This window comes from Amborella trichopoda, chromosome 9 (assembly GCF_054954075.1).
Source record: "Amborella trichopoda isolate Santa Cruz 75 chromosome 9, AtrichopodaSantaCruz75HAP2 v2.0, whole genome shotgun sequence".
Classification (NCBI taxonomy): Eukaryota; Viridiplantae; Streptophyta; class Magnoliopsida; order Amborellales; family Amborellaceae; genus Amborella; species Amborella trichopoda.
The window spans coordinates 21,699,221-21,723,498 of record NC_142344.1 but is presented as its reverse complement, the minus strand read 5'-3'; the positions used below and the strand labels follow the sequence as shown (position 1 = coordinate 21,723,498).

Sequence of the window (24,278 nt, the reverse complement as noted above, 5' to 3'; positions counted from 1 at the left end):
AGTTCCATCCACAACTCGATTCTTATCAAGGTAACATTCTCATCCAAGACAAAATTAGAAGGAAATATATATATATATATATATATGAATAATAATCCTATGAGACCCTACCACACTCGTGTGTGTAGAACCTTAAAAGATCATCATTAAATTTAGCACAAATCTATAAAAAAATTATCACATAAATGTAAGACAGGACTTTTTTAGAGATCTGTACCAAATTTAATAGTGATCTTTTGAAGCCCTACACGCATGGAATATACATGGATGTGGGAGGGTATCAAAAGATCATTGCTATATATATATATATATATATATATATATATATATATATATATATATATATATATATAAAGAAGATCGTATCCCAACCGAATGAATTTGATATGTTTAAGAAAAGTCACATTGGAATGAATTTCATGCATTTTTTTTATTTTCCTGCACACTAAATTATTGATTGTAGAACCAGGTCAGTCATCATCTACCCCTTAAAAGGATACAACAAAGATTCAGTATCACACACACACATGCGCACGCACACCCACGTATACACACAGAAAGGATGGAAAACAAAAATGAAAATAATTAATTTTAATCAAATCAATTATCTGTCATGTACAATCTTTTGGGTATAATAGTTAGGCTGTTTCTGTCCTAAAATACATTTAACACAAAATAGTGGGGCCTAGACCCTTCCCTCCCCCAGTTGTTCTTTTCGTAATCCTAGATCATAATATCAGTCTCGAGTTATTTTCTACATTCTACTACTGTTCCACAATTGTGATTATCAAATCAAACCACCCTCAGCATTTGTATTACAAAAAGGTCAAAAGAATATATCATTATCCAACTGAGTGTGGTACATGGTACTCAATAAGAGCCATCCAACATCCATTCCTGATAGTAGATGCCAACAAGTAATTGCACATGAGCATGAACGTCATGCCCACTACACTTATCCACCATCCATCATCCAGGCAGGCAGCAGATGCTAAGTGGAATTCCTTCATTGCCTTTCCCCAGGAGCATAGCTCATGTTTTTGACAGTTGCATCTTTTTCTTGCCCCCTCATGCCCCTCAAGAACCAGCAGTCACCCCCAACCTCAGAGTAAGCTACAGAAACACCAGCAAAACAATATTTATTCAAGGACCTGTATGAAGGCATATCCACAAACTTACAATTATGACGCATTGTAGGAATTGATATACCAAGGAAATGCATACTATCTGAGGATATAGAATATGGAAAACATAGTCCATTGGGGTCAATTTATCATTATCCAATGGAATAGTGGATGATAATGGAGAAAGTGTGACCCATCATTGGGATTATAACTCTTATGTAAGCACCAGAGTCTCGTCACTATTAATCATTTCATCAGATGGTGATAACCTTACGGACTACAGCATAACATGGTCCACTTGATTACAATTTACCTTCTCTGAACAAATCCATATCCTTGAAAAAGCAAATTGCATGCAACTCTCATTTTAGCAATGCCAACCATTTAATGATGACGTATGTGGGGATTTCATCGAATTATACACTATCCAACAATTTAACTCCAGATATAACTTAGTAGTCTCAGACAACATCCAATCCTCGGTTACATTAGATAATTAAACTAGGAAACTAAACTAAATGGAAAAGCTATCACCACTAATCATATTACAATTTTTTGTCACAAGTTATCATGCATTAAATATAAGAAGACTAATCCCTTGATAATGAGTGAGAATAGGACACAAAATGAACAACCAAAATCTTGACTTCCCATTTCATGATGCATGAAGCAAATCTCTAATTAGATGCACAAAAGCTTAGACAAATCCACTTCTAAAAAGCAGCAAATCCACTTCTAAAAAGCACAAATTCTGCCAGGTTTTCTTAATAACCAATGAAATTTGTGAGCAATTAGACCACTTTAATCCATCTTCCTCCAATGAAACCATAGTTGTCAAAAGAGGAAACCATTGAGAAAGAATTTTGGGATTGCATAAGATAACAGAGTGCAAGAAATGTAAAACATAATTGCATATGAAATATAATAACCTAGAAAGTGCTAGGACAGATCAAGATTGGCATGCAAACATGGAAAACATGGGAAACATATATGGAACTTGAGAAAATTCAAGGGATAGTAAAAGTTGGGGAAAACGCATAAAATCTGCAGGGAAAGAAATGGCGGCAATGTAAGAGATACATGAAACGAGTTTTGCACAAATTTGGAAAACAGGCTCTTACCAGTTATTAGGAAAGGCAATAAAAGTAAAACTTCTCAGGTTTATATGGCATCCATATGACGGACTACTTGAAATATGCTATCGTAGGATGCACGAGGGGTGTAAAATGTGTTCCAGAAAGTGAATCATGAAAAGATCAGGATATCCTTAGAACATAACAACTGATGTCAACATAGGCACAATATGTAAAAATACAGAAGTACATTTACAAACAATTAATGCACATAACACCCTCAAGCTAAAGTCGAAATTCAACCCTCTCGAGTATTGAACAGCTCATATACTGCTTGTCCATTACCTCAGTGGCTGCGCTACCACTGCTTTTATGAGTGCAGCAGGTGCACGTTAGTACCACTTTTGAGTGGCTCAACCAAATGTCAGCAAAGGCTTGCTTAAATTTGGTTACATTCATTCTCTCTCTCTCTCTCTCTCTCTCTCTCTCTCTCTCACACACACACACACACACACACACGCACAAAGTTTAGAGGCTCTCATAAACCCTCTGAACCAAAAGCTAGAGGCTGACATGGAGTTCCCTAGCAGTCAAAGCAAGAGCCTCACATAAAACTCTACTGCAGCCAAAGCTAGAGTCTAACATAGAGCTTTGCCAAAAGGTCCTTCTCTCACCGTCTGCAAAGAAGAGGGGAAAAAGGAAATAAAATTTTCTTATCAGAATCCATGTTACCCAGATAATCCATTCATGCTGCCATTTTGCCGGTCGACACGTGTCAGCACTTGGACACCGTGTTGACACTTTCAAACACAGGGAACATTGAAAAGTATAATGCAGGTGTTTGAACCCAAGATATCATGTGCCATGTTCATGCAGTCTACCTCTATGTCAACTACATATCTCATAAATATGAACTATTCAATATAAATACATTAAAAATCTATTATTTTATTGATAAATTAAAATCCAGTAGAAATGTCTTCCCATGTCACTATTTTAGGCCAATGCATCTGCGTGTTAGACAAACATTGGATTCTGAACTTGGGTATCCTGTTTGGTTTGTGGGAAGTCCCTCTCCGGGAGAGATTTTCATAGACCAAGCCACTTTCCCATATTTGCTTCATGGGAAAGCGTGTTGGCATGACATGTGAAAGCGGCTTAACACTCTCCTAAGTATGAAGCTTATTTCTAGGAAAACTCTCTTTACGAGATATTTCCATTGAACCAAACATGCCCGAATAGAATAAATCCACAATTCGTGAACCACAACTACAAGTCTACAACATGTAAAAGAAAGCAAAGTTTACACTAATACCTAGTGTCCCTAAACTACCCCAAGTTTACCATGTCAATTCAGTGTTGCACCAATGCAACCCCTCATGTGCAAGAGTCTCTCTCTCTCTCTCTCTCTCTCTCTCTCCACACACACACACACACACATAAGCAGCAAGATTCTGTGAGCCATCTGGCCTACAAAGAAGTTGTGATGGCCCAGTTTTAAACAACTGACAGCTTCGTTCTCCTGAAAGAGATCTATTTGGGGTCGGCTAGTAGAGAGAAAAATGATTTGAAAAAAATGAATTGTTTCTATTTGAGAGAATAATGGTTTATAAAAAAAGATAAAAAAAATGAAACAATGCACTTATACATCGGCCAACCAAATGATAAAGATGACCAAGTTATCCCTATGAATATTTCAAGAGTATTCTGGTCATTTTATTTTTTGGTATTTATTTTTTTGACATTTTTTTTTTGAGAGAAATGCTCAGACGTATGCACGCCCCAAATTTTAGATGAATCTGATTTGTAGAAAAATTATTAAAATTCAAACGCTATCAGACAACCGTGACCTTGTGATGGACTTTGGATGGTGATGAGCCATGTGAAATACTGTAGAAATTTACTCATAACTGTTTGTAACTGTTTATATATATATATATATATATAGGAAGATACTACAAAACGCCTATAGGCGAAAATGAACAGTGACTTTTCCTACCCTCATCACTGTCCAAAGTTCATCGCACGATGATGATTGTCCAGTAGTGTATTATTTTTTTTTTATTTTTTTACAAATCGGAATGATCTGAAATTTGGAGCGTGTGTTCATAAAAAATAAGAAAATCTACAGAAAATATCAAAAAAAATATTTTATATGAAATAAATTGACCAAAATACCCCCGAAAAGTTTCAGGGATATTTTGGTCAATGTTTTTGTGAATTATTTTTTTTATATTTTTATTAGGTGCGTCTTACTAAGATGTACACACGCTCCAAATTTCAGATCATTCCGGATTGTAGAAAAAAAATAAAAAATGAACACTACCGAACAATCGTGACCGTGCGACGAACTTTGGACGGTGCTGAAAGTAGGCGGAATCACTGTTCATTTTCGCCTATAGGCATTGAGAAGACTTTTCCATATATATATATATATATATATATATATATATATATATATATATATATATATATATATATATATATATATATATATATATATCGAGTAAGGGCGTTATTAGTTTCATACAACCAATCTTGATGGATGGTTGAGAGTGCATCCACTCTTTGAATTTTGATTTTTTTATATAAATGGGATTAAAATGAAATTTGGGACTTTAGCACATCAAAGTAGGGTGTACTTGACAAAAATATTTTAAAAAAAAATTCAATTATTTGAAGTGACCAAGACACCCTTTAAAGTTTTCTGAGTACTTGAAATTTTTTTAAAATTATTTTTATCAGATGCCTCCTACTTTGATGTACTGACCCCCCAAATTGTAGTTTAATTTGATTTATATAAAAATAATAAAATAAATCAAAAAATAAATAAACTCTCAACCAATCGATCAAGATCGGATGGTTCAGCATATGAGTGATCTACTCTCAAAAAAACACTCTAGCATATTTCAATTTTTTTATATACGTTTGTAACTTTGTATGTATGTGTGTATTATGCATGCATGTCGCAAAGCGATAGAATTTCAAGAAATCATTCCTGTGTTAAACCATTGGTTTCTCATGTATGCACACATCATTGCAACGTAATAGCATCAAGAGTCAGATGAGAACCACATCCAATTATGAAGATGCTTAAGAAAATTTTGAACTATGCATTGCTGTCCAAAAACAATTAATTTAATAAATCATACACAGAGATCCCGATTGAAAATCAGTTTGCCTAGGCTAATATTAGTCAAATAAATAGAGTTTCGAGGAACAAGTTACCACATAATCTTTGCAACATCATCAAACATCACACTACATGCATGCATAAGAGTTGAGAAAACTTTCAGAGATGGAAGGATATCCTTAAATTTGCAGCATTAAGATACTCCATTTGGCATGAAGCACCGAAGATATCCAAACCATACCTGCAGTTAGTCAATACAGTGATATGTGAGGCTTAGCATTTTGACATTTTGATAGTTCATAATTTTAATGACATTTCTCATATGTATTACAATTCCTCCAATCACAGTAAGTGATACATAGGAAGTTAAGGAGACTAGTTACATATTCACTGTGTATAACATATTCACTGTGTATAGTATAACTGTTGAATACATAGGATTTGATTTGTTAGCCCACAGCTCACAAGAAGCAAACAAATAATACTTCTAGTGAAACATAAAAGATTTAAGCACATTAAGAGACTGTTTGATAACACCCTAATATTGTAATATTTTAAGATAATATAGAATCTAAAAAGTCTTGGGGGCCCCTATTTGTTAGCCGCCCTATTGGTTCTTGAGGCCCCTTCTCCACCACTAAATCTCAGACCCCAATAGAGCTCCTTCTTATCTCTCTCCTCTCAACGTTCATGCCTTTTTTCTCACTCCTGTACCTCAATCCCAAAAAGTCCCCATTGCTCAACTCCTTAAGATTTCCAAAATCCCCAAGCTTGGGTTGGCTGATTAACATGGGCATGAGCTCAAATAATTGTGTTAAAAAGGAATATATTTTTTGTGGGATTGTTGAAGAAGAGGAGGTTTGAAGAGGGGAGGTCGTTGCAGAAAGAGTAAATGGTGATCATGCCAGCAGCTGCGGAGATTAGGTGGTGGAAGCCAGAGCCTATGAAGAGGGCATGGGCATGCCTTGCTTCCTTGAGAGAGAGTGGTTGAGTAGAAAGAGAACGAGATAGTCAAGAGTGCAGGAAGTTTAGCTCATGGAATTTGAGTTGCAGATCTTTTTGGGATGTTGAGTCGAGTTTTTTGAACTCGGCCTTAAAATATTTGCAGGTGAATTAGGGTTCTCCCTTATTTATCATTTTGGGTTCTCTCTATCTCTTGGTCTTCCATTTTTAAGTCCAATTCGGCTCTGTGTAGTCTATAGTCTATAGGGCATGTTTAGGCATGTGGGTAATTCTCACTCTTTCAGTTTATTTAATGGTCTAGGATTCTTGGAACATATCACGGCATTCATTTCTCCCTATTTCTCTCTAAATTTTGGCCTCTCTTCTCTCTATCTCTCTCTTTGTTATTTACGAGTTTTGGTTGTCATTTGGGTTCCTCTGGATTAGAAAAATAATAAGAAGTCCTAATATTTAGTATTTTAGTGATATAGTAAAGAGCAAAGAGAGAGAAACCAATGAGCCAAAGTTGTTACCTGTGTGCCTGGGGAAGGCCCAATTAAGAGAGAGAAAGTCCTAAAGTTCTGGCGTACACAGAAAACTAACCCCCCATGCTCAAAGTGGCAGCAGGTGTGGGGAATTTCCTCCTCTCAAAACCTCAAGATCACCAAGTATGCCATATCCAGCAAGCTAAGGATGCAGTCGCATTATTAATGAATGACCACACAATCACACCTCCTCAATTGCATGCCATCATGCAATATCATATCATGGAATGCCATGTTATCAACATACATACATCATGGCTATTTCAGAGAGGCAGTCTCTCTCTTTGATGCCATGCCCATCGGAGACGCATACTCATGGACCGTCATAATCAAAGGCTTGGCTAATAATGATCAGTTGGGTAGTTCTAAGAAGCTCTTTGAGATGACCCTAATACATGATATTTATTTATTTAATATACAAGTGGACAGTCAAACGTGCACGGAAAACACATATTATGATAACATAAAATCTGAATATATAAGAAGCAAGGCAATGTCTTTATTCAAATTTTTAAATATTGTAATACTTATATCCTGTTTTATCCAACATACCCTAAGGGTCAGATGACTGTCTCTATTTCGAGCTAAATGGTAACCTCTGGCATATCACAAAAAGAAGGGAAAAAAAATTGAAATTGAAATTGAAGTCACGTCATCAGCCACGTTCTGATAACTGCTATACGTCCCAGTTAGACTGAAATCAACATGTAATGATATCATCTTCAACAAACAAACCCTAATATGGGTGTGACTAGGCACAAGAAGGATAATAATAGAATTAAAGGCCAACACTAACTTTCATGTCCAAGTTTAGACTTTCTTATAAATCCCATTCTAGCTTAGAACAGGTTGAACAAACAAGGAGTTAAATATAGTGAAACGGTACACATGAAGCAATAGCCTGAGTAGACCTACTGATGAAAACCATTAGGCCAACAAAGATAAATTTGCCGTTTATTTCATAGTTGGTGGAGGTAGGAGCAGTTCAAGAGGAAGATCGGTTCGGGGAATGCCAAACTGCAATAGGTTGGAGGGCCCTGGGGTTAGATAGCCGTCCATATAGTCAACGAGTTAAGGAGTTAGGTCCTAGGATACTTGGGAGCTAGATCCCATGTCACTGGGAACGAGGTTTTGACTTAGAGGGATCTAAGCTCCACCATACATAAAATGATCGAGCCAATACCCACTCGATCCATTATCATACACCTTAGCTTATACTAATGCCATAGTTATAGCAGTAACACAATTTAATAATATCATGAACTGACTTAGTATGATATTTTTTGATACCATAATTCTAGTATACCATGATGTGATATGCACCACGGTTTAACATAATCTAAAGAAATAAATCTATAATACCCAGGAGATGACCATCAGCACAATTAATAGTATAGCTCCTCTACTTGGAGGGATCCTACAAGCATGTAGACAAGTGTAAGCTAATGAACACTCAACATTTGATGAGCCATATTGACAAATATAACAGGTGAAGGAGAAGAATATAAAGATGATTGATATGCTAATTGTACACAAATCTATTGTTAGAATTTTTCTTTTCCTGATAAACTCAGTTGATAGAATTATATGTAGAGTTGTCTCATAATTCGTTCTATAGTTTTCTACATACAAAATATTTAGGGCATTTCTCTTCCTTTAATACATTATTGTAAATGTAATGCCTTTGTAAACCTGAGAATGCTCTTTAGATGACAAAGGAGGGACACTGTCTCCACATAAATGTCTCAAAAAATAGTAGTTGTAGCTACTCAAAAGTTCAAAGAATGGAAATCCAATTCTGAAGAGGAGGACCGGGGGGGAGGGGGGGGGAAGGGAGGGAGAGAATCTCCAAAGCATAGTTCCATACTTTATTATTGCAACTCACCCAGAAATATAGTGCTATTATTATTGGTAAGAACTTGAGTGCATAATAGCACTTGCAGAAGAGGCCCTCGAACTGGAATCAAAAACTAAGTTTTACAGAGGAAGCTGCTAAATCTACATAATCTGTGCCAACTGCAGTATTGGAAAAATAACAACATGCAACAACACACAACCACACACAATGTATTCCAGTATCTCTGGACTCTCTGCAAATACTAAATAGAAGCTCCAGCCATGTCAGTTTCATAAATTAAGCCTCAGGTGATGAGCCTACTTAGACAGTGACTTAGGGATCAGTCATATGGCCCAAGACCATCCCACATCTAAGAAGTTCAAATTTAAATTTTAAACCTTAAATATATAGAATTATGGTTCAAACTTAAACCCCAAGGAACAAACAACACATCATAGCTGTATCACATTTTGTTGTTTTAACATTTCTTCATTTGGCAGCCATTTTCTCAGTTTCAATAAATTATTTAATATACATAATTGCATGTGAATCTGATATCTAATTGGCAAATAATTGAAAAGAATGAATTGCCTTCTTCAGCAATCAGTAATGTTTACTATAAGACCTTGGGACAAAGAAGCCAACTGCAGCAGGGCCTAAGGTAGGACAGTGCCTCTACCATAACTCTGACAAAGGAGTCTCTTCAAACAAATTATATATGCAGTCCATTCAAATATTTCCAATTCAACTTGGAGCCATTGGTCAACTTGGAGCCATTGGCATCATAAACTAGGGTTATCTAAATTGTGACAAACTTTCTCTTCAATTATTAATTGGCCCTTTCAAACCAAAGGCAAATAAAGCAACTTGAACACGTGCAGTATGTCTACAAAATTATACATTATGTACTTATTATTTTATGTTATCATCACTGTACGTTCTATAACTACAGCAACAATACTTGGAGTTTATTTCTAACAAAGAGTTTCAGACTATGAGGAAGCTACAGTATATAAATGGCCATTTTTACCATATCCTGAGGTTTTATGCATACGTTTCTACATTATGTACTGCAAACATGTACCATATGAAATACTGAAAAATGGAAAGCAATACATCAAGGCATCAATATAAGTTGTATATCATACAAAGCTATAGTGTTGTTATATGTATATTACTTTCTTTCTTCGTCTTTAAATCTCATGCGTGCATGCAAAGATACATGCATGAATTTATGTATGTAATACATATGTTGAAGATGCATATCATTATGTATATATGGCTAGGAAAAGAGGTATGGTTAGGCTATGACATGACTGAGATTTCATCATCCTATCATTCTAAAACCTCCAAACGAGGTATTGAGAGGAATGATCACTAGTTCTGGAGGGTCCAGGTACTAAGCCTTGATAGATGCCAATAGATTTGGGGCCATGAACCACATTCATACACGCATGTTTGGCCACACACACAACGCACTTGATATAATGTTCATGTATCTTTTCTTATAATTATATAATGTTGACAAAATTCATAGTCAGATGTCAAATATCTCAATCACAATGCATAAGTATATTTCTGTTATGGATTAGAAACTTTTCTATTACATTATGCAGTGTTTCTACCAAAATAAAAACTAAGCACCATGCTATTATTACATGCCTATCATAAATCATTAGATGCCTATCATGCAAGTTCTTTTTTTTTCGTTTTCTTTCCCCTTATATTGATAACTGGATGTATATCATACAAGTTTTCAGTTCTTGAAGTATCTAAAACTTAATAATTAAATATCTGACTGAAATATGAAGCTGATTTAGTAGCACATAATACAAGCCTCAATTTAGAAAGAACCAGTTCCAGGATCCATCATGATACACCCAAGGAAAAACCAAGACACCATTCAACTTAACATTACTGAAGCATTATCACAGTTGGGAAATATATGGATTGGAGCAATCTAAAACAACAAAACACATCAAAATTCCAAAGTAAACAAAATAAGAACAAATCTGCCAAAAAAATTAAAAAAACGAAAGGGCAGATGCAAAATTTAAAAAACAAAAGGGCAGATGCAATGTTCAGAGAAAAGCAGATAAAAAAGAAGACATGTGGCATAGGATATTACCTCCTCATGGAGTGATTCAAATGTTGATACAAGAGCAACACTCGAACCAATGAGAGGCTAACAAGCGGAATGTTACATCAAATTCAACTTATTCATTAGTATAGCAGCCAAAAAGTTGCTATAGTCATGGTTTGAAGAGTCACCCCACTCATCACTCCTCACAAAATTTCTCGGCAACCATTTCACTACTGAGAACTTCATTCACCAAAACCCGAATAGCATGGATTTTGTGGTCCTTTCTTAATCGCTTAAACAATACAGCATGAGTACAAGAATCAGGCTCAAGACCTCTCCCCAACATTTCGGCATACAATCTAATAGCTTCCTGCCAATTACCCATGTTGCAATTCTCATCCATCAACAAAGTATAAGTGTATTTATTGGGGGATAATCCCTTTCCTTCCATCTCATAGAAGAGGCTATAAGCCTGGTCTATGCGTCCCTCTTTGCAAAGACCATTTATCAAAGCATTGTAAGTGATTTCATTTGGTGATAACCCACTCTCAATCATCTCAAAGAAAAATCTAAAGGCCATATATAGCCTACCTTCAGCCGCATGAGCATGGATCAATACCGTGTAAGTAACAATGGATGGGGATAATCCCCTCCACTTCATTTCGCCAAAGAGCTCCCTCGCTTCTCTAAGCTCCCCTTTTTGGCAGTTTCCCCAAATTAGTGAAGTATATGCCACAGAATCTGGAACAAAACCATCTTGCACCATCTTTTGCAAAAGTCCATATGCTTCATGTAAACTACCCCACCTGCAAACACCACCTAACAATACATTATATGTAATTCCATTTGGCGAGATTCCCTTCTCAACCATCTCATCCTTTAAGTGGAAAGCTTGGGCCACAAAGCCTGACCTAATCTCACCATCAATTAGAGTAGTGTATGCATAACAATCGGGATGCATTCCATTACCAACCATCTCATCAAAAAACTTCCTTGCCATAATCAAATCACCAGCTTTGGAGTACCCATTTATAAGAACCGTATATGTAAGAGTATCAGGAAAACACCCCCCAATGACCATCTCATGCATCACTCTTTTAGCCTCCTCCAAGGCCCCAACTTGGCAGAGGCCATAGATGAGAGTGTTATAGGTTATAATTGTGGGCATGAGATGTTTCCTTCTTAATTCATCAAACAACCAGAAGGCCTCCTCTAATTTTTTTTCGTGACAGTACCCATATATCAGACTGTTAAAAGAAATTATATCAGGAGTTAAATTATTGCTCAAAATCCCATCAAATTGCGACCTTGCTTCTTCCAACCTCCCTTTCTTGCAGAGCCCATTGATTAAGGTGTTATAGGTGGTGATAGTGGGGGAAACCCCATTGCTTATCATCTCATTGAAGAATTTGAAAGCATTTCTGAGATTTCCTCCAATGCAGTACCCATATATCAAAGGATTGTAAGTGTAATTGGATACAGCCAACCCATGAATTTGCATCTCTGTAACCAACTCCACAGCCTTGTCCATTTTGCCTACCTTGGATAACCCATTGATCAATACATTATAAGTAACATCACTAGGCATGCACCCTTTCTCCTGCATCTCTGATAAAAGATCAAGGGCCTCTTGAACCTTACCCTCTTTACAAAAGGAATCCAAAAGTGTATTAAAAGTGACAACAGTGGGGCTGATCCCAACCCTTATCATCTCTCTATAAATCTCTCTAGCCTTATCTACCAAATTCCCATCTCTAAGCATCCGAAGAATACGGTTACAATTTCGAACATCAGGCAAGAAGCCATTTCCCACCATGCTGTAAAAAGTTGTTACAGATTGTTCCACCATGCCTTTTTGTGCATAAATCAAAAGAAGTACATTAAGAAGTTTAATGGAGGATTCCGAGCAAACAAACCCATTCATCAAAAATTCAGGTAGTTTGTCACCATTGTGCTGAATTACATTTTCAATAACACGATACGCAGATTTCATTCGCCCTGACTGAGCAAGAATATTAAGAATGGAGCACAACACAATGGCAGAGCATTCGAATCCAGGGAGACGCTCAGTCCAGTAAAAGAAATGCAAAGCAAGTTTAGGTTGATCACGAATAGTATTGAGAACCCCTAAAAAAATAGATGGTTTTACAATCAGAGATTTATACTTCAATAACTTGCGAAACCCAAGTTTTAGATCACTGGTATTATTATTGAGCGTTCTAAAAATGAATTGCACGAGTTGGGTTTCACTGGTGCCTGATACACGTTGAGTTTCAGTGGGTTGTGGGTTCAGACAAGATTTAATGGCATTGGTGTAGAAAGAGAAAAAAATGAGGGTGTGGGCACATACCAGGATGTGGGGTTTGGAGGCTGGTAAGTAACTCCTGGTCAAAAATCTCATCATGGTGAGAAAGAAAGGAGAAGTGAGTGGAGGCCTGGTTCCTTCTTCCTCCTCTTCCTGCGCTCTTTTGCCATTACTGAGAGCCTAAAACCGAGAAGCTTTCTGAAAAAAAAAATGGGTCTCCGATTTCCTCCATTTTAAACTGAAAAGCCAGGAAATGGCTCTCAAAAACCCATTATAGGCGTGATATCATGAAGTTCTAGAAATCATTCTCCAAGAAATAAACGAGACTGAATGAGTTCCCATAACCAAAATGTTATGAAATAGGCCCCTGATTTCTACTATTTTATACGAATTTATCGGAAGTAGACAACTGAATCGATTTCAGCATGAAATAGATTGAAATAGAATGAATTATTTGGTTTTAAAAGCACATAAATGGGTTTGGCGTGGAGAGTTGAGAGCCATGTCCGTTTGAGATTTGGAACAATACAAGCTCCTCACTTAACCGAACCCCACCTCAGGAACGACGCTCACAGACTCCTTTGAGCCAAAAAACAATAAACCCCACAACAATGAGGTTAGACCCATTCCCACCCAAACAAAAGGAATCGGTGCTTAATAAACTATGCTCCCGCGGGAGCAAATTGTTCATTTGATCCAAAAATTTGGCCTGGAAAGATTTTTTGGATATGAAATATTGGGATCTAATTAATGATTATTTTCAAAAGATAAATTAGAGTTTGAACTATTTAATAACTAGATATTTCTGTCCAAAAATTGGACAATCTAAGTTTAATTTTGGGATATTATTTTTTTAGGTTCATAGAGCATGTATTTGTAATTTTTTGTTTTTAGGAGTTCAATATGTAAGTAATAGATGATACCTCTTCAAAAAATTTGTTTATGATGGATTTTTTAGGCCTTAATTCTACATTTCTATTTTGTGATGAGGTTATCAAGGCTCTCAATCAAATTGAAAACAAAAAAGAAAGTTTGAAAATTAAAAGAGTTGATTTTTCAAAATAAAGCATGTGTAAGATATTTATGAAACAGGTATGAAAGTATGACATATTTTTCATATTAATTTTGTTTGATGGAATTAGGTTAAAGAAGCTGAAGAATAAAGTTTGAGCACTTTCTTTTTAAATTTTAATCATGATGATTGATCTAAATATTGTCTGGTTAATATCTCTCACCCCATAGATCTCCTGTGATCAATATTCTAGATTTATGCTCCATAACGATGGTTAAACCTAAGAAATCCTAACCCTAGAGAAAATCTATAAATAGACACCAAGGGGGTCTTATTCTCTACACATCTCATCTCTCTTTCTTCTCTCTCTAGGTAATACGCAACCCTCTCTCCCATCTCTCTCCAAGATCTCTCATCCCTTTCTCTAAAGTTAGAAAGATTTTGGGTAAGGAAAAATAGGGGCACGCCCTTGCTATAATAGCCCAAAGATGGGTACACCCCATATTAGACATTGAGATCTAGTCTTACACCAAGTTGTTGCAATATTTTGATTTGATTAAGGGTTGTAGCCTAAGGTTTCCCACACTTTGAATATCAGAGTTAGATTATTGATAATGTGCGTCATTACAAGAAGAGACCTAGAGTGGGGTGTGCAAAGTCAAGTTGAGGTAATTTTTTGACATCTTATTCTACGGTCAGTCTTGTTATTTCTTGTTCCCAAGAGCCTTATGTGATTTTATTTATTGAATAAAAGAATTATTATTAGTGATAACAAGTGAGAATCTTTTTTATTAATGTTTATTATTTATTTTGAGTTGATTTAATTGTATTTGGACCTCTGTAAGAGCTTTAACAGGTAAAATAAAATTAAAATTAAAAACTGTATATACCATGTTAGTTCACCTTGTCGAACTTTCAATGACAAGGTTGAGTATCGAGAACTTGAACCACAACTTAGGAGACATAACTGAATTAAAAGACCACCTGAATTCTTCACCCACCTTAGGGAAACATTATGAAAGAGTTAGGATGAGCCAGATCATGAGCATACCAGTTAGCAAGAAGCAATAATCTATTCAAAAAAGAACTATTGGATAGAAGTTATGAAAGATGAATACAAGTCCACAACCCAAAATCAGTCTTGGAGTTAGGACCTTTACGTCAAAACTGTAACGATATCGGGTGCAAGTGGGTTTTCAAGAAGAAGCTAAACTCATAGGGGAAACGAGAAAAATACAAAGCTAAGCTAGTAGCCAAGGGATTCACCCAAAAAGAAGGGATAGACTACTATGAAACTTTTTAACCAGTTACAAAGTTTCCATCCATTAGAATTCTAAAAGCCATAGATGCCCATTTTGACTTTAAGGCCCATCAAATAGATGCAAAAATAACATTTCTCAATAGGAAGAACTATATATGAAACAATTGAGGGTTTCGAAGAGAAAGGAAATGGCAACCTGGTGTGCAAAATTAAAAAATCTCTCTATAGTCTAAAACAAAGTATCGTATCAGTGGTATATCAATATTTAAGAGACACTGACTCAGGCAGGGTTTACCTCAAATGAGGAAGACTATTTCATTTATAATAAATTTAGTAGGAGTGATGTCGTATTCATGTCTATATAGGTAGATGATATACTAATAGTTAGTAGCGCGATTGCCCTCGTTTTGGAAACAAAAGAGTTCCTTATACAACACTTTATAAAGTAGATCATCCATGGCTTAGATTTGAGTTTGAGATCAATGCAATCTTCAAAGAGCTTTATCTTACATCAATTCAACTCACACTCTTAATGAGAGAGAAAGATAGAGGAGACAACCTAGGCGTGCCATTCACATGGGACTAGAGAGAGAGAAGATAGTGTGCCACTTTAGAGCGAGAGAGTGAACTCATGTAGTGTGTGAGAATGAATGCTTAAGGGGGTATTTATAAGCTTCTAGTCACCAAATGTATAGATGCTTCTAGATAGATGAATCTAGTCTCCTCATATTACCATGTTATGACGACAAAAAGATGCTTGATCCTACGCTACCATCCACCATCATGCCACCAAGATGTGTGGCATAGATTTAAATATCATTATCCTCTTTTTTAATTAGCTATAATTCACTCCTATTTCATTTATATCAAAATACCAATGCTCTTTTTATTTAATTGAACTTAAAACCAACTTGGAGGGCATACCAATGAGGTAATTTTTCAAAATTCCAACAAAAATCAAATTTGAAAACTTCATCAATTTCATAAAAATATTTGAGGTTAATCAAATCATACCACATAAGCTACTTAGTTAAGTGCACAATTAGCACAAACCCTCAAGGTTTATATTGAAATTACAAATCCTATGTCCCTTCTAGAAGGCTCAGACATGTGCACAAACCATTTACTTTTCACATTTAGTATGTGCTCAAATTAAATTTCTAAAATCACAAAAATTCCACAAAAGAGCATAATTCATTGCTCCTCAATAAATTGAATAATATCATAAAGGACATGGGGGTCCCATAGGGGTTTGACGTCACCCCCATGTTACCCTCCACGTTGGGCAGACGTAGGACTCCCTAGGCCACAACATGGACACCTATTGGCCATTTAATGAAAACAAAAAAAAAAAAAAAAAAATTCTTGCTCAAAAAATCCAAACAAATTTCCAAAAATCCAAGAAATAATTTTAATAATTTCTCATCAAAATAAATAATTTTAACATAGCTTAAAAATATTTGTAAGGGAAATTAGGATCTTATAGAGTTGAATTAGAAATCAGAGCACTCCACTCGGCTAGATCTAAAATCTGAAGCTACATTCTCAATATGACCCAATAAATTCATGATGCATAATGTATAATCAGGAGCTCATGATATAGATTTGTAGACACCCCACTTCTAAAAGTGACAAATTCTGTGATATTCCTGAACCGTTAGGACTACACTATCCCAGTAAACCCTCAGACTATAGACAACCATAGGTCATACTGCTTGCCTTGTGATCTAGAATCCTACAGAATACCCTAATTTAGTAAAAAATCATTAAAAATAGCAAAATATCTCGTTTTAGCCCAAGTTTTGGCAGGCAGCGTCACAAGAGCTTGTAAATACCCCTAGAATTGAAATTTTACGATTTTGGGTAGATTTGATCTAGGTGACACTCCCAGTGCTGCCCAGCCAAACTGGCCCAAATCTTGCAAAATACCTTGTTGTAGTAAAAAAATCATTAAAAATAGCAAAACATCTCGTTTTGACCCAAATTTTGGCAGACAACAACACAAGGAGCCCATAGATCCCCTCATAACTGGAATTTTATGATTTTTGATAGATTTGGTTTGGGCGACGCTCCCAGTGTCGCTTAGCCTAGACTGACCCAAAACAAGGGCAAAGGCTATAAGACAAAAAAAAAAAAACTCTTTGATGGTACGAGCCTAAACTACCAGCGAAATGTCAGTTCAGAAAACGTTTAGCCTTGAATGACGTAAAAAGCCAGGTGTATCCGTCTAACCCCATATGATGTAAAGGTCGGGTGTATTAAAAAAATTCTAGCCCCATATGACGTAAAAGGTCAGGTGTATATGTCTAACCCAATATGTCGTTAAAGGTCGGTGTATTCAAAAAATGTCTAGCCCCGTATGACGTAAAGGGTCGGGTATATCTATCTATTCGTTGTATGACGTTAAACTGCTTAAAGGGCTCTATGGTTGCAGGAGCTAAAATTGCTAACTAAAAATTTGATTTTCAAAATATCTCTCTTTTCTAAATGATTCATTATATGTCTTGTATTTTAAAAAACCTTAGTTTCTTTGTTAAAATTATAACATGTCCAAAGCTCCTAGTTCTATTTCAAAACTCACCCTATTTTCAAAATTTTTGAAATGTCTCTTAAAACAAAGGAGCTTAGACACCTGTATATGATGATTACAGTGTTACTGTCTCATCTCCCTTTTCAAAATTGACCAAGCAAATCTTTTCCTAAACAAGTAAAACCTATAAAAGACCTTAGAAAACACTAAGGGAATAAAAAAAAGTGTCAAGTTTAAGAATTTGAAATTGTGAAAACCCTAAAGTTAAGTGGCATGGCCAAAAAATCCAACTTGAGTTTTAAGCTTGTGTAACTTACTAACATCTCACGCCGAAAACCTAAAGATTAAAATGCCCTAGGTGGGTGAGCGATAAGCGCAATGACTTGGAGGGATAGTTAGTATAACCTCTGACCACAAAACATCAAGATAAAATTTAAAATGTCTGCATTATCTTTATCACTCACCTGCCCCTTGAAGGACAGAGAGCGCCAAAGAGTGTCTACTTCTTTACCACTCACTTGTCCATGGAAGGACAAGGAGTCCCAAAGAGGGGGGGTAACTGTAGATACCTCATTTTTAAAACTGGAAAATTCTGTGATATTCCTAAACCCTTAGGACCACATTATCCTAGCCAGACCATAAACCACCATAGTCCACTGCCTGCCCTGTGATATAGAATCCTGCAGAATGCCCTGTTTTAGTAAAGAAATCTTTAAAAATAGCAAACCATCTCGTTTTGACCCAAATTTTGGCATGTAGAATCACAAGAGCTTGCAGATACCTTTAGAACTAGAATTTTGTGATTCTGAGTAGATTTAGTTTAGGCGACGCTCCTAGAGTCACCCAGCCCAAACTGACCCAAATCCTACATAATACTTTGTTTTAGTAAAACAATCATTAAAAATAGGAAAACATCTTGTTTTGATCCAAATTTTGGCAAACAGCATCACAAGAGCCCGAAGATCCCCCTCGAACTGGAATTCTGTGATTTTGGGTAGATTTAGTCTGGGCGAGACTCTCAGTGTCGCCCAGCCCAGATTAACCCAAATCCTACAGAATACCTGTTTGGTAAAACAAATCACTAAAAATAGTAAAACATCTCGTTTTGACCCAAATTTTAGCAGGCAGCATCACAAGAGCCCGTTTATTCCCTCAGAACTGGAATTTCACAAGAGCCAGTTTATTCCCGAATCATTTTGGGCCAGATTCAATAAACCTGGACCATTTTGGTCGACACTAGTGTCGTCCAAGCCTTGGACCAACAAAACGGCAATCCAAGCTGGGAAATCTTCGGGTTATGGTATGTTACCCATTCTAGATGATTTTCAACTATAAAAATGTCATTTCGGGATCATTTTAGGTTAGACTCTTGAGACTCCTGATATTCTAAAGACTCTTGAAACCTAATTAGCCTGTGGGTGCCTAGAGAAAACTTTAAGATTATGAGACTTGAGAAAAACTTAGACTTAAGAAAACCCTAACTTTAGGCCACTTGCAACCCTTAGATCAAGAAATCCATCCAACCAAGCCAAGGCTTGGTCAAAACCAGAAGAGAGACAAAGAGGATGTACGAAATAAACTCAATCGGTCCTGATATGTGCGAGGCCTCGAAGCCTCAGAAGTTCCGGGCCAACAGGCCCGGTCTGGTACATTTTTATTTCTTTTTGTGCTTCTTTTATATTTTGTTTATTTTATTAGGATTAAATTAGTTTTATTACTTTTTACATAGTATTTCGTATTTCGGATCAATGTTAGCTCTGCCACTGATCGCAGAGCAGATCTGCTCATTTTTTAATAGATCTATGTAACAATCCTAAAATTTCAAAAAAAAAAAAAGAAAAAAAAAAAAAAGAGAAAAGATACTTTTAAATAGGTGATGGTCTGTTTGAGTATGATGGTCCTTGGGGACCATCACTATTTTCAAAAGTTTTTACTTGGTTTAAACTTTTGCTTGCTGCTTGCCACGTCCTTTAGTGGACGTGGTTTTCATATGTTAAAAACAAACTCCTAACGCGACACCTCAGGTATGAGGTAGAGCCTAATAAAATAATATAATAATACGTTATAAGAATTTAAACAGGGGAGGTGAGCACTCCCACCCTAGAAAATTTTGAGATCTCTCTCTCTCTCTCTGGTCGAAACATAGTGAACTCCTCTCTCGAACCGAATTTTTTATCGGAAGCTCCCTCTCAAATATTTGTGGGTAAGTGACATCGTCTTCCTGAAAAATAGTCTGTTTTTAATAAATAGTGATATTTCCGTTCAGGATCTTTATTTTATAAGTTTTGTGTGTAAGTGACATCGTCTTCCTGAAAAATAGTCTGTTTTTAATAAATAGTGATATTTCCGTCTAGGATCTTTATTTTATAAGTTTTGTGTGTAAGTGACATCGTCTTCCTGAAAAATAGTCTGTTTTTAATAAATAGTGATATTTCCGTCTAGGATCTTTATTTATAAGTTTTGTGTGTAAGTGACCTCATTGTCTCAAAAAATAATGCATTCTTTTTAAAAATAAAATAATAATTATTTCTGCTTATTATCATGAATTTTAGGCGCGATAAATTTTATGCGCACGTGACCTCATTATCTTGAAAAATAATCTTTTTAATAAAAATTGTGATATTTTATATATGTTAGAAATTTTGAATGCTGTAAATTAGAAAAATAAATTTATTTATTTTTCTTGTCTATTGTTAGAAATAAATGTGATATTTCTGCTTTTAGTAAAATTGTGATATTTCTTTCTACTGTTTTGAATATTTAGACATTGTAAAATTCATGTGCAAATGACTGCCTTATTATTTAAAAATTGACATTTTTGCAATTGATTATAGTATTGTTGTGAAATGTTTATTTGTGGATTGATATCCCATAAATTGTGATAATTCCGTATTCTTGAATTTCTATAAGAGTTTTTCTATACATATTAAATTGGCAATTATGCTAGACTGCCTTTACAAACTGCTACCTTTCTAAATTTGAGCCCAAAATATTTGATTGGTTATTTTTTAAATGTTATAGAGAGTGACTGTTATTAATGGTTTAAGTGAAATTCATATTAATGATTTCAGTGATATGTTGAGTACATGATATTGCTGCTTTCGAATGTTTAAAGAGATTTAGAAATAATTTAAGTTTGCAAGTGGACTCATCCGGTTCGCCGGTGAGGTATAAGTGGACCTATCTGGGACGCCGGTAGGGATTAAGTTGACTCATCCGGTACGCCGGTGAGGTGTAAGTGGACCTGCAGGGATTAAGTGGACCTATCTGGGACGCCGATAAGGATTAAGTGGACCCATCAGAACGCTGATGGGGTATATAGGTGACCTACTTGGGACGCCAGTAGGGTATTTTGTGAAATCCTTTGAATTATGCACTGCCGTTAAAAGTGTTATAAGCATTTCAATTACTCGGATTATACTTAATTATGCATTTATTGAAAGTAAAACTGTTGATGCATTTATGTTAATAGATCTCATTTTGGAAAATATTGATATCTTTCAATCATGATTATTTTTAGGATTATGATGATCAGTTACTGAGTAGCCAAACTCATCAAACTATGGTAAACATTTTTTCAGGATAACTGTGGATTCATTTTGAGTGCTAGTCAAGATCAACCTTGGAAGATATTGTTGTTGTGCTAGCTTTCTTTTGTTACTTTGTAAGACCTCACCACTGTAAATTTGTCCTACCAATAGATGTATATATGTTTTGTCAGTCACATCTCAGGAATAACAGTTTTGTAAATTCTTGGGGTGTGACAATCTGACCTCAGATCCCACTCGCTATCACACATCTGTTTTAAAATTAGTTTGTGGTACGGATCTGAGGGATCTTCCTCTGAAGATCTCTCCTATTTGCATTGTAAACAAGATTATCAAAGTCAAACCCATAAGTTGAATCCCCCAAGTATAAGTGGATTTAAGGTGCACTCCCAAGAGAACATGAACACACATGGTGTGGGAGTTCTTCTCTTGGCACATGTGTAAACCTCTAACCAGTGGATCTCTGAAAGACAAGCTTCATATGCATTGTGAACATTTATGAACGTCCTACAAGAAGGCTCTAAGAGTCAGGGATTTAGGCGAATGCCCTCTGTTGGCCCTAACTTTCCCATACAAGGCTATCATATCATCGTGCTGAAACATAACAACCGACCATGACTAAAAGGTAACCTGCAATCCTCTCGGTACCTTCCATATACACAAATCCTCCTCATGACTTAATCTGGGTTCCATAACTCTTGATCCCAGTGTGCCGTGATCCTAGAGTCTTGTCGCTCCATTACTCCCACTAAAATTAAGAGATATCCAAATATCAGAATTTTAAAGCCTTAAAAGGACATAATTCTAACATAAACATAGCCTTAAGGTGGTTAAGCTTATACTTCAATATCGACATTGAGAGTAGGTAGGCTTGGACATGAGTTCGTAAGTTTCCTTGTCTGATGAATTTGTTCCTATATTGTGGTCGATAGGTTTAGGTTTGATTGTGTTTGACCACTAGGGGATAACATGGGTGGAGCCAACTAGATGGAGTTGTCGTAAGGTTTCACCCTTGGCTTGACAAATTGGTTGTCAACTAGCTCTTAAAGAAGCATTCATCCCTTGGCTGTTGAGTGTGCCATGTGCCATATTGACCTGATGATCCACGGTCCCTAACATGACTTCAAGGAGAGCACCAACTTGGTGATCACATAAAATCCCCAGCAAGAAACCTAGAAAAAGGAAAGAAAGGGGAAAGAAAAAAAAAAAGTTGAAAATTAAATAAAATAAAACTTACTCGAAATCCGATCCCTTTAACCTGGTCCCAAAGTTGGTGGCCGGCTTGATACACGCGGTTGAAGTGCCTTCATCTTCAACCTTAGAGCTTTGCTTGAATTTGAAAGTACCTAGGGAAGTTACATCCTAGGGTTTTAAGTTTGTAAAAAAAAATTGAATATGACATTAGGGTTTTGAATATGTAGAGTATCATTAGAGTTTCCTAGATCTAAATTAGGTTTTGAATGCACCTAGGATTTCTAGGGATTTCCTAAGCTAGTGTTTCTCTCTAGGGTGTATGCTATCTAGGGTTAGGGTTTAGGGCTCTAAAATGTTCTAAAGATATAATATGGCTTTAGTATTGAATTAGATGTCGAATTGAGCGTTTTATAGACTCCTCTATGCATCCCGACCCATTTTCCATAAGTTTCCAAGCGTTTATCTCTCAAAATTTTAAAATGTTTGCCAAAAAAAATCACTTGAAGAGATTCATGTCATTTTGGCATTGGACGATACAATTCGCATCGTCCGGTCCCTTGGGTTTGACAATGTGAAACCAAGTATGCGTGGAATTTTAACAGGATTCAGTTAGACTATCTTTTTAAGCCTTTAGATGGCAGTCTAATTCAAATTTGACCTATTTTTAGGAGTTTAATTCAAGTTTTCCTAGGTTTCTATAGCTTTGTTTTACTAGTCAGGACTGATTGTAGATTATATGTAATGGTGAATTTACTAGGTTTTTGTCGTCCCTAGCATTTAGGACTTACAAAAAATAAACAATTCCAAATTGGGCATCTACATTAAATAAGGTCACAAATCGCAAGGTTTTAAGGAAAGGGAAAGTATAGAATGAGACTATTTACCTCTAGTACAAGGTGAGACATTAATCTTGACCATTGGATATGAAATTGGGTGGCTGCAATTATTCTATTGACCAAGCTCAAACTTCAAAAGAAATTTTCTCGAACTTTGTGACACATCAAGTTATCAAACTTCACATCGGACGGTTGTAAGTAATTGTGACCACCTTGTATCAAACGTAAATAGTCTCATTGTATACAATTCCTTTAAGAAATCCTAAGGCCATATTAACATTAGCATTATTTTAGGTTGGCCATGCATCATCCAGGAGTATCTGGTATGTATGCAATAACGAGAAGAGTAATTTAAGAGGTGTGTAATCTGTTAATTTGTCCTCGTATTTGCATGATATTAATAAGATATATGATGCAACATTTAAGGATTTCCCGAGGTCGTGGATTTATATATTGCGATGTTGTGACTTGAAGCCAAAGCTTGATGTTAACTATTGCTTTGAAGAATGAGATTATCTCTAATTGAAGAATTGAATGAGGGAAGTCTTGCTTAAATATGAGTTTATCTTCATCACATGTGTTCTTAAAACTATAGGGAATGACTGCTTATGCAAAGCACGTAGAGTGTAGGAGTGCACATGTGCATATGCAAGAGAACTTGATGTTAAAATTCACATTTCACATGTACTAGAGACACCCTTAGCCTGGCATGTGTGTAGGTCGAGATCGTGGTTCATTTGCTTAAGCGTCCAGTAACTTGTACTCTCTGGTGGCATTGTCATAAGAGAAGCCCTCAGCTTGTGCACTTATGCAGGTCAGGTTCGTGGCTTGGATCCTTTTTACCTCAACCAGCAA

The 24,278-nt window shown here is 36.0% G+C and overlaps 1 protein-coding gene across 5 annotated transcripts; it reads right to left on the bottom strand.

Annotated features, from left to right (window-relative positions):
* Positions 1 to 563: 563 nt before the first annotated feature.
* LOC18436438 (Pentatricopeptide repeat (PPR) superfamily protein) lies at positions 564 to 13,655 on the bottom strand. Of its 5 annotated transcripts, none has more exons than XM_088846694.1 (4): positions 10,783 to 13,649; positions 5,426 to 5,571; positions 2,806 to 2,874; positions 564 to 1,113 (listed from the first exon to the last, which is right to left on the bottom strand). In XM_088846694.1, exon 1 carries the CDS (start codon positions 13,139 to 13,141, stop codon positions 10,934 to 10,936), a length of 2,208 nt encoding a protein of 735 aa, XP_088702820.1. In that variant the 5' UTR covers positions 13,142 to 13,649; the 3' UTR covers positions 564 to 1,113; positions 2,806 to 2,874; positions 5,426 to 5,571; positions 10,783 to 10,933. The 5 variants fall into 5 exon arrangements, with proteins under 5 accessions (XP_088702820.1, XP_088702819.1, XP_020524228.1 ...); XM_088846693.1 differs by lacking the exon at positions 2,806 to 2,874 and having other exon boundaries at positions 10,783 to 12,864; positions 13,088 to 13,631; XM_020668569.2 differs by lacking the exon at positions 2,806 to 2,874.
* Between the last annotated feature and the right edge of the window lie 10,623 nt (positions 13,656 to 24,278).